Below are 12,022 nucleotides of genomic sequence, written 5' to 3' on the forward strand. Positions count from 1 at the left end.
AATAAATAAATGTAAATGTAAAAATGTAGAAACTAAGCCTGTAACATTACTGTAGACAGGTAGGCACTTTATTAATTATAAACACAACAGGCGTCATTACCCAGGAAACTTTCAGCATTCCTGGAGGGCCCAGGATCAGCACCTTGGACAGCGACAGTAACAGCAGAATGTTTTCCAAATGTTTTTCAAGATCCACCGGAGCTGAAGAACGTTAATCACAGCTGAACTTAAAATAAAAGGAAAAATATTGGTTGACATTAATAGTTCACAGTAGCTTTGTGTTCATTCAAAGCCTCCACACAGATAAGGTCTCACTGAGGGCAGTCCCTCATAGCATTATCCAAAATGCACATCCCAGCTGGAGCAGGGCCGAGTTTGCGTGGTTTCCTCTAGGTGCTCAGTTTCTCCCACCATCATAACATGTATGTGACATTAATTCTTTAGTCAGTGCCCTTGAGGAAGGCACTGGCTCAGATCCGCTCCTAATACAATGGGTTAAATGCAGAGGATGAATATCCCCTACGGGGATCAATAAAGGATAACTTAACATTTAGTTCATGTGGGCCAAAGCCAAAGACTTAATTTGTGAAGAGGTCTGTATTAATTATTGAAAATAAGGTAACTAAATGTGACAAAAATACCAATATGAAGAAATACCAAAACACTTCCGTAGTTGTGTAGTTTTAAATGTCACAGATGCCCCCTCTTCATTTGTGCCCTGATGCAATATATTCGTTATATATGTAAAACAGAATCACAACAATATATTATATTAGTTATAGTTATACAGTATGTACTGCTACAGAGCCAAAGTGTGTAGTTCTGTGCCACTGAAAACCAACTACATTACAGATACAAGTGCAACTTGTAAGTGCAACATGCTGGCTAAGAGAGGGGGCAAGGACTTTATCTCCCTAGTAAACATATAGGGGTGTTGTGTGCCATCTTACAGTGTCATATGTAACCCTTAACTTAACCCTTAAACTTCAGATATAAAATACATCAAGCAGAAATCAAATAAGCAAAATACTGAAATAAACTGTTGCATGTGTTTTCTTCCATTAGGCTAAGATTATTTCTCAACTTGCGCTTAAGAAGAAACAATTGTATAAGCATGAGTGAAAAATAAACAACTTTCTTGTTCCACTTTTAACATAGATATGTGTTGCTGTGATAGCAAGAATTGGACAGTGTTATCACACATTCACACCATTGCTAAGGTGTCAGAAAAGAAGAAAAGAACACTGCAGGTTAAACACTGAGACTTCTGATTGCAATGCAAGGTAATAAACCTGTTAATAATTACATTATGACTTTCAGTTTCTGCAGCCACTGCATGCAGAGCAGTGTAAAGCCCAGACACTTTCTTCTAGTTTCTACCCAGTGGTTGTGTGTAAATCACCATAATGTAAATTATAAAGATAATGTACTCATGTTTTCAGCAAGTTGCATGTTAATTTTATATACCATGATTACCTATCATTATTCTTTTTGTAGACCACACAAACATAGTCACCTTGGTATCAGCATGTATGTGTCTGTCCACTGTGATTCATACAATAAAACTCACTGACCTAAGGATCTCCCTCCTACCCTGATTCTTTGACGACTGAACTATATCCATATCTGCTGACCCAAACCAGTTAAATCCTTTAGCAATTAAAACATAATGCTGGTGCAAGAACCAACCAGTTTCAAGCATTAGTGTGGTGCTAAAGATGGAACACATCGCTACCAGGAACTGAACCCTGGGAATGGAGCAAAGCAGGGTAATATGTTTAGCTTTGAAGCAGTCAGAGGTATGAGTATAAGGGACAAGCATGTGCAAGAGTAATTCAGCTTTCTGAGTATGTGGCTCATGAGTCATCCTGACATGGCATCTTAAACTTAACTACAGTTGCTCTAGTTCTAGACTAATTTTCAGTACTTGCATTTTGTTGGTATCAACTAAGGTAGTTCAGCACCCCCTGGTGGTTGTTTATGGGAATAGCTTCCTTTTTAACTACACAATGTCTGGGGTCGAACAGGTATATTGACTGACTGACATTCATGTTTTGTTTAACATTAGAGCATTTCAATCTGTGGTTGATAATGTTAATTTAAACAAACGTTTAAAAAGTTGAATACCCCATTGTTTACAGATGTAATATTGAAATAAAGCACATTTTTTATTCTTGCTACTTCAAAAGCGTCCCTCTATGCAGAGATATTTATGCAGCAAAGCCTTCATTATGGATACACTCCATACATGGACAATCTACATGTGTATTACATATTTAGTTACATCTCCTTAATTAATAATTCTTTATAGTCAGACCACAAGATCTAGGGCTGCCATGCATGAGTCTCAGTCACTGTCAGTGGTCTCAGTGCACTCATGTACATATGCTGGGTTAACCAGTGATAAAAGGTCGGTTAAAATGACTGGATACAAAATATTAAAACGATTAAAAAGATACTTTCTTAAAAGCACAGGAAATCACTTGCTCACACTTACATAATCTAGTGATAGACCTAGTACTGACACCTTAAACTTCAGCTTTATTCCTCATGGTTTAATGATGCAGGATTTCATGAAGTGTCTCAGGTTCATTAAAGGTAGCTGGTCAGCATTTATGGGTTGTTAAGACCAGTGGAAACACAAGCAACTGGACTCAAATGCATGACAGGAGACAGGATATTGATACAGAAATACTCAGTCTTTACTTGCCAGAATGGGGTCGGTACACAGAGGGTCAGGCAGCATGAGCAAACAAATCCAAAGAAAAAAGCTGAGGCAGAGTCCAAAAACCAGGCAGACATCCAAGCACCATGGAAAACACAATACTAGCGACACAAAAGGGCTGTAAGTCAAGATACAAAGGCACAACAACAAACGGGCACAGAGGGGATGAAACACAGGCAACATACAGTGAGGAGGAAACTAATGACACACAGGTAAACACAATCCAGGTGGGGCAAAATGGCGGGAAAAAGACAGGCAGGAAATAAAGCAAGAGGAAGACAAATACAAAATAAAACAGGAAGTAACACATGAAAAACTGATTTAAAAATAAAACACTAATATTTATGACAGACATGACACGGGTTTCTTTTGAACCCTGTACCCAGACTGACAGAGTTAATGCTCTGTTGAGCCATGTATTCCTGTAGGCCTCAGTAGCAACAGCTTCTTTATTGATAAATTATAACTATTGGAGACAAAATTAATGACCTCCTGCCCTCAACAGGTACTAATTTATCTTCAAACACAAGCACCTTCACAGCTGTAAACAATATTAACCTAAATCTAATCTAAACTTTAAAAATAGCAATTTCATATAGTTTTATATAGTTATAGGGCAACATGCTGATATATAAACCTTCTGTGGATATGTTTCAAGTTTTCTCACACCCCTTAAAATAAAAAAGGCTACGGGACCCCCTGTAAATCTTTGGCGACCCCCAGGTTGGGAACCACTGCTCTATAGCCTCATTGTCCCCTTCATTGCTTTTGACAAGCTTGATAGTGTCAGAAGAAGGTTACCGTGGGATGTTCAATCTAGTTTGGCTGTCCAGTCAAAAAAGCAAATAAAAACACAACTGACAGCTTACTGCTGGAAAAATAGTTTATTAATGTGTCTAAATGGTTTTAAGAGTACAAAAGCTATAACATTTGTTACACACAGTAACAATGAATATATATGTAAATAGACAGAAGAAAACCATAGATTGTATAATTAAAAATAGCAGTCACATAGTCTCTGTGAGCGTCACCCATAGGTTTCTGAAGAGCCGTTGTGAAGCTCATTGAAGGTCGGCTTTGGCAGTCCTGACTCCACCGGGCTCCCGGCTCACCCAAAATGGGCAGAGATGTGAAGATATATTGTCCAACACAGATAATTACATGAATAAGTGTTGATGTCCATTGTCGATCTTTCTCATAAACACTAAAGAAGATGCTGACTAAAAGCTGCACTATCACCTGGATACTAAAGGTTAAATGTACTAGATAAAACTGTTGGAACAGCTTGCATTCTGTTTCCCACAAAAACTTTATACATAACTGTAAAACATCTTAATGCGTATGCTTTGTGCTTAAAGTAGTAACTAAATCCATATGATGTAATTATTTTATATTATCCGCTAAGAAATTAACTGTACAAAATACTGAACATGTCTGAAATTTCGATAGCTGGCTCTCTTACAGACAAAGATATACGGTTATTAAAGACATAAGGATGCTTTTCTGACATGTTATTCTGGCTTCCACCCATTTAATTATCTGTAGAATAAGTCATTACAGTAAGCACATCAGACGGCAGCATTATTACCAAGAGCTGTTCCTGGTTTAACTTCAGAATAAACAGCGTCAGCAGTTGCTGCAGGAGGTGATTTTCCTGTGAATGGAGGGATGTTTAGTTTTAAACAACTGCCAGTAATGTCATAATTAATAAAGATAATGAGCTGAACTGACAGGTACACTGAATGACAGTACTGCCAGCACATAGCAGAATATTATAGCTTTTACAGAATTTACTGATGTACTCTCAATGTATAAAATGTATAATAAAAATACATTACTAAAGATGCAAGAAATATGAGGAATGAATACAATAAGTAATAACAAACAGCTACCATTTTAAACATATCGAACACATTACATACAGACAGTAAATTGTCCAACACCAACATGTTGGATGATAACAACTGCAGGTGAATGCAGACTTTACCTACCTTTGTTTCTCTTGGCTTTGCCTTTATTCTGGTGGTTGACTTGAACATACATCAGATTGTCGTCTAAAACAGAAGTCAGATCTCAGGATTTGTTTGCTCAGCAGACACATACAGTACTGTGCAGCTGGATGGATGAATGGATTGATTGACAGGTAGATTTAAATTAAAGGAAATGTATTTGGGATTCCCTTGTACTTTTTCATGACAGTACAGTAGCATCAAAATATAACCACTTTAGTTGTCATCACCACACTGTCACCTTAGCTAATGTGTTATTTTTGTTTTCAGTTTTGTGCCAAATCTGTGATATGGAAGACAATTTGAAACAAATTACACATACTGTCCATGAAACAAGACAAACTTAGAAATACCCAGAAGTCTAAAAAGGTTCCTAAATATGTGTGAGAATTGACAACTCTGGTGATGCAGAGTGGTAGTATGTAGTATTTACCCAAGGTGACTGACATTAATTGAACTGCATGCTGACCCATAATGACCTCCTGTGTAACGATATGACACATTTCAATACAGATTCTGAGCATGATGGTTGGAACTGACGGTACCTGCAGTTGCTGTTTTCACATCAGAGTAAATAGCGCTCTCCTCTGGTTTCTTTTGCTTCCCTGTTAAAATAATCAGATTAATCCAAAAAGAATAAAACATTGTTCTTTAGATACTGCAGTTTAAGACAACGCTAATCTATTTTTAATTTATTGTAGGTATTTGAAGAAGGCCTACTCACTCTTCTTTCCAAAGTTTTTAAGTTCAATCAAAGAATAAGTGACATCCTGGGATCCACCTGCATCTGAAACAGAAGCTACATATTTTTAATTACAGGATTTTATGTCGATCATTCATAATCAGTCCCTTTAAATCATGCAGTTGTTCTGCCACAGTAAAACCTTTATAGTCTAAACGTTGAATCTCAGAATAATCATCAGACCCAACAACATTCTCTGATGATGAAAGTAATATAAACAAGAATAGGACAGACCATACAACTTGAGATGTATGTAACAAGATGATGTAGTAACTTCATGAAACAGAACTGACTTTAAAGGAACTCCATCATTACTGGTCAAATGTGTCATCAGAGGTGATATTTTCACAATGTTCACTCTTAATAAACAGGGAGTCTACAGCAATGTTAGCAGACCTGTGAGGCTGCAGGTACAACAGAGCTTTAACACAAAGTACAGCAACCACTGATGTGAATGTCATAAACCACAATGCTGGATACATTTTAATTTTGACCTGCTGGTGGTCCTAGAGGAAAAGACAAAAGGGGTCACCAAAGTCATGATAGTTAGCACATATCTCCAAATGTATAGATTGCAGGTTCAAGACCTGTTTGGTAAAAGCTCTGAACATTATCTAGAAACAAGAATATTACTAATACTATTTTAAGTAATTTCTTCTAGTTTTAAAACTTACAACTTGAAGCTAAATTTATTTATTTTCAGAACGCACTTAAATTTGATCGTGTTATTTTTTACATTGTGTGGGGATGAACTGTACCGTTTCCAGTGTCCTCAAAGCCTTTGATTGATTCATACAGAGGAGCATCACCTACAGAGCAGTGAACATCAAGCAAAGGTCAAAGTAATCTCATTAAACTTATGATACTATTTAAAGATCCTTATTTAAAATGTGTCTTTAAAATGTGTGAATATATACATATAAAACCAAGATTAGTTTAAATGCTAACCATGGAGATGAGTGGAGTAGTCATTACGTTGAGCTTCATTCTGGTTGACCACATGATTTGTGTTAGAGTCCTGATTGATGCTCTCAGACTGGTTTGATCTACAACATGAAGCAAATACAACACATATAAATAGGAACATGTAATGTATGGTTGGTATGTTCAAAATGAGAGAAGAGAGTGTTCAACCAACCTGATAAACCATGAACCTGTGAATAAAAGACATTTGTTGTTACATGGTTTTGTATTGTGAGTTGTTATAGTTCTATTATTATATACCTATGTGTTTGAATAATAAAAGCAGTAGAGGAAGGTCTCACCTTTGGACGGTCTGTAGCGATACAACAGGAGCAGAAGAATGATGAGTATGATTCCACAAACCAGCCCAACAATCAACGCTACAGGAGAGGAAGAGCTTTCAGGCCTGGACACTGCTATAATAATAAATAATAACTGTTAATAAAGTTGTATAGTACTTTTCTGAAACTGAATGTAGTGCTTTCATAAAGATGAGAGTCATGTCACATCAAGCCCTAAAACAAAACATAATAATACAATTACAAATTTATAGGTATAAACAACACAAATGCACAAACACATACAAAAAATCCTGTTCCAAAGGAATAGTGGTTGACTGATATGGTTAATTAATGGCCGATGCCGATATTTAGAGAGCAGGGCTGTCGATGGCCAATATAGGATGCTGATATCAAAACAAAGAAAAGTCATGTACAATTGGATTCTATAGGAAATTCAAGCATACGTTTACATCACTATATAACTATATATAACTATAACCGAGTTGTTTTGAAGTGTGGGGTTCAAAACCAACTTTGTCACCATCTTGCCTAAAAGGGAGAGTGCTAATGTCTCGGCCGAACGATTACACACATTAATACACAAGTAAACATTTAGAATAAAATAATTACTATCATGACTATCACAATCACTGATACAGATGCTTTCTTGAGCTCAGAAGGAAACAGTATGTTCTACTTAATGCAACAGGTTAAAAAACTAAAGCTATTTCGAATTCAGCTCAGTATTTGCCTCTAAGTTTCTTTCTCAGACAGAAACACAGTTTACATGAAAGAAAATGCAGAAAATGTTTTAATCCTACTCACCATTAACTGACATCCAACTCTGTGCTGACACTTGTTGTGAGTATTGACACTTGTAGAAACCCTCATCTGACTTTGACACTGCAGAGATATTCAGCTCCCCTCTGGTATCATTTTGAATCAGTTTCTCATTTAGATAGAAAAAACACATTGGACTCAAATGTTTGTCTTCTCAATCTGCAGCTCAGACTAACAGAATCTCCCTCAGTCACAGGATGGACAGGGCTCACCAGGATAATATCTGTTTCTGTAAAACAGTCAAAGAATATGAGGTTTCAGTCAGATCAGCTGGTTGAGAAAATATCACACATCACTGATATATTTTACCGAGTGATCATAAAGTCTGATGTTTTATCTTTTGTACATACAACTTATGTGTCTGTAAAGTATAATTTTACCAAATAAACAGCAGGTGTCTACAAGGTCCACAAACTACACTGAAAACTTAAGTACAGATCACCCATAAAGCTACATAGATCTACTGTATACTACATCCAATCCTCATCATAATAAGATGATGAAATGGTTTTCAGTCTCTGTAGGAGAGATGTGTGACTGTGTCTCTGTGGAAACAGAATGAAATAAAAGCTTGGACTGTGCTGATGTACATGGTTAAATATCAATAAAAATATTTAACTATGTTTATTAATTAATTCAATAATTATTAATATAATTGTTTTGGTGGTGGCCAGTATAAAATATTCAAAGATGATTACTTGGCATTACCTGTGTTTGACCAGCACCTGATTGAATTATACTGCTGCACTGAACTTCTGATTGTATACCTTATTGCATATTATTTGTGTAGTACCCTGCTACTTTTGGTTACATTTTGTTTCTTTTATGAGGGTTTTAGTTAACAAATATATAAATTACTACTGATGTGAGATCAGTTGTGTTTAATACAGGGAAATGTATATTTGCTATGTTTTTTAGAAGATATTGAATTTTCCTGTGTTCTGAGCAGTCCTTGAACGCCTCCTGCCGTATGTTTTGTTGTTTATTTGAGTATTCAGGTGTCAATCTGTCATTTGTCCAATCAGGGTCTATTAGGGATGAGTATGGGGTAAACTACCGGATTCTGAGAGGGCGGGATTAAAGAGAGAGACGGAGAAACACTGTGCTGTTCATAAGTTTATAAAATAGTGTTAAAGTTACTTTATTTCTTTAATTAAAAACGCTGAGGGTGTTTATGAGTCTGGACTCTGCTAAGAGGACGAAGAAGACAAGTGCCCTCGTGTGGACTGTTGCTAGGACGAGCATTAGCCGTTGCTATGGAGGGAGCACAACTTTCATCAGCTGCCAGTGGACAGAGGTTTTGAACTAAACAAACAACGTTTCTATCCAGTGTGAGTATAATCAAAAAGATCTTCATATGAGCTCCAACTGCGCGCCAGCATTCATGGTACCATAAACTGAACAAAGTAAAAACCCCGGGTATTTTCTTTATTTTATTTACATTTTATTTGGGTCATGTTGAATAAATGTTCCCCTATTTTTTTTTTGCATTGAAACTGTGTGTGTACAAATATTCATATTGCAAATCATTGTGTGTTTTTATGTACTGAAAAGGAAGGTGGTTATTAAAAAGTATGTATGGGAGTTAACTGAACTTGGCCTCTCGGATCAGATTATCTAGTCGAAGTAAATGCAGAGAAATGTCATATTTAGTACACTCCTACCAATTCACCTCCCATGCTAAATTGTTTAAAGGTAATCAAGGTAAACATTTTGTTACAAATTAGAATTGAGTAGGAGGGCTACATTTATTGTAAAATAATCTTTAGGAACAACAATTCAACGACATGGATATTGAACTTTTGTAATGTAATGTAGATGTTGTACATAACATAATTCTAATATATGTTGAAACACATAATGGGACGTTTAAAATCATTTATAAAAGAAAATATAATGAAACCATACTCTGTATAGTGATGTTGACGGCGTTGCTGAACTCTCCTGATCCAGACTCACACCAGTACACTGCATCACTCTGCTGGTTACTGTCTATGTTGCATGTGGATCCAGTCATTGTCCCCCCAGGGGAGCAGGTGAAAAGTACCTCTTCTCAGGAAACACCATCACTCTCCACTCAGTAGAGTTTCCCTCACAGTTCACTGAGACAGAGTCAGAGGTGAAGTGTTGCACCTGTCAGGACTCACTGTGAGAGACGCTGATGGATGAAAATCTGAAAAACAACAAGTAATAATGGATCAAACAGAGCACAGTGTGTTTTAAGATTAATAATGTCATAATATGAATTTGCTATTATTGTTTATTGTTAAGGATTAGTGCAAATATTGCAACACAGTGCAGTGATTTTGGTGAAACTATGATTTCCATCTTGAAAACCAGCTACCATTTGATTACATTTTAAATGATAAATGTTCTACTTTTACTTGCCATCTTTCAAAGATACAGGGGGATTCATGTTGCTTCATTGTCTCTATACACATTCAGTGTTTTCCTTTTATTAGTCAGAGTATTCTCAGATGTCCAGCATGTTGTTTAACTTTTTTAACTGCTTGTTGACTCACTGCAAAGACGAGTTAAGTTTCAGTGAAAATCTCTTCTCTCTCTTTTTTGGTGTTATTCATGATAAAGTTAAAGAGAGTGACGACAAAATGAAGCAAGAAAATTCTGCCCAGTCCAGTATGAAACACCACATAAGAAGCGGAGCTGGAATATCATAAAGTCTTCTTATGCTCGAACTGCTATGAACAGGGGGATTATCGGCAAGCAGAGAATCAACCGCATGTTTGCCCTCTCTAATCAATGTCAATTTATCTTTCTGCAGTTCAACCGACAGTTCCTTCCTTATCTCAATACCCGTGTCGCATACTTTCTACAGTGACTTTTTTCGGCCATCTCTAATTTCATGTGCAACACAAGCAACTATTTCTGCTGCTCCGGCAAAGTGAATCTATCAACAGGACTCTTCAGTAAGCGGAGGAAGGACCAACCTCTGCAGTGGGCCCAACAGAGACCGCTTCTATCACCATCTGGTACGCTGCGCCACTGCCAAGGACAAGGGCAGACTGCATGTATCATTCGATCAGCGCCGAGAAGGATCTGCTGCAATCTGCCATCTTCTCCCGGACCTGTACGCCTCAGGGACCAGGAAGGTGCAGGTAAGATTGTGGCTGACCCTCCCACCCTGGTCATACAATCTCTTGAGATTCTCCTGGCAGGCGGCCGGTCCATCAGAAATTCAAAACGCCTCGCCATAAAAACAGTTTCTTCCCGTCAGCAGCTGGCCTCCCCAACAAGGCAAGGATTACCCACTGTCATTGACTCTTATACCCACCCTGTATATAAAGTATGCATTACATTAATGCACCCACGTTCTTCTGCACAGCTTTCTCTTTCTCTCTTCTTATCTTTAATTATTTATTTTTTGAAAGTACTTTATTTTCTGTGTGATTTCTGTGGGACTGTGTGATATGAATTTGAATAATTGTATATTTGTATATTTACTTGTGTGTATATATTTTTATGCACCAACTGCACCAATAGGTCACATTCCTCGTAGGCATAAAAACCTACTTGGCAATAAACAAATTTTGACTTGACTTGATTCTGATACTTCCCTACAACAGTAACACATTCATCTTTAATGAATTCATTTTCAAGTTTCACATCACTGTCTATTTTACTCTCGGATCCCCAACATCAGCTTTATAATAGTCAGCTATTTAACCAACTGATCCTTTTGTACACTCATCTAAAACCTCTTCAACTACAAACGCTTTGGCTACTTCATCAATAATTAATAATATTTGCAAGCACAGGAGAATGGGAATGCAATGTGTTAGGACCCACCAGTGTGCACAAAAGCAGACAGCAGCCTTCAACATTGGTTCCCGCTATCTGACTACCTAACCAAGAATCTAGCTCTATAACTCCCCTCGAGTCTCCATGAGGAGGTACGCGAGCACTGCAGCCCGCTGGTCCGAGAGAGAGGCGAATAAAAACAGTAAGCACCCGAAACCACGGGTAGTTTTAAATATAGCTACTTTATGTTGGTCACAGACAGAAACTAGATGACATAACATCTGCTTCCTGAGAGAACAGACAGAAACAAACTGACCTCCAGACCAGACAAACTTGTGTTCACTATAATCAGTGTAATACACTGGATCTCCTCTTCCAGCTCTGCACTTATATCCTGCTGTGTGTGTGTTGGTCCATGTACAATGTAGGAATCCTGTTCAGTCCCATTGCTGCTGCCAGGTAGCAGCTCAGAGCTGTAGTTGTAGTTGGATGATAGATCAGGAAAGTCTTATACCAGAAACCTCCATCCTGCAGATGGATGTTCAACCTCAGAGAACAGAGTTACAGAGTCTCCAGGACTCAGCCATAATGGAGACACAGTGAGGACAGGCTGAGGTTCTGTTGGAAAGTGATTTTTCAGAATGTAAACATGTATCAATAGTGGATCAAATGCATCCTGTACAATCAGTACATACAAACTTGA

The 12,022-nt window shown here is 37.4% G+C and overlaps 2 protein-coding genes across 5 annotated transcripts in view; both read right to left on the reverse strand.

Annotated features, from left to right (window-relative positions):
• The window catches only part of LOC127363447 (uncharacterized), a 38,628-nt gene extending 26,908 nt beyond the window's left edge, over nt 1-11,720 (reverse strand). Inside the window, exon 1 of the mRNA XM_051399883.1 lies at nt 11,636-11,720. The gene's annotated coding sequence lies outside the window, so the exon portion shown is untranslated. The remainder of the gene's footprint in view (nt 1-11,635) is intronic.
• Nucleotides 3,802-9,584, reverse strand: LOC127363448 (uncharacterized). Of its 4 annotated transcripts, none has more exons than XM_051399885.1 (10): nt 9,469-9,584; nt 7,546-7,789; nt 6,742-6,855; nt 6,615-6,630; nt 6,425-6,522; nt 6,235-6,285; nt 5,459-5,521; nt 5,287-5,339; nt 4,717-4,780; nt 3,802-4,379 (listed from the first exon to the last, which is right to left on the reverse strand). In XM_051399885.1, the coding sequence occupies exons 2-10, from the start codon at nt 7,691-7,693 to the stop codon at nt 4,294-4,296; spliced, it is 693 nt and encodes a 230-aa protein (XP_051255845.1). In that variant the 5' UTR covers nt 7,694-7,789; nt 9,469-9,584; the 3' UTR covers nt 3,802-4,293. The 4 variants fall into 4 exon arrangements, with proteins under 4 accessions (XP_051255845.1, XP_051255844.1, XP_051255846.1 ...); XM_051399884.1 differs by having other exon boundaries at nt 4,717-4,779; nt 5,280-5,339; XM_051399886.1 differs by lacking the exon at nt 6,235-6,285 and having other exon boundaries at nt 4,717-4,779; nt 5,280-5,339.
• Nucleotides 11,721-12,022: the final 302 nt, after the last annotated feature.

This window comes from Dicentrarchus labrax, unplaced genomic scaffold (assembly GCF_905237075.1).
Source record: "Dicentrarchus labrax unplaced genomic scaffold, dlabrax2021, whole genome shotgun sequence".
NCBI classification, from domain to species: domain Eukaryota; kingdom Metazoa; phylum Chordata; class Actinopteri; family Moronidae; genus Dicentrarchus; species Dicentrarchus labrax.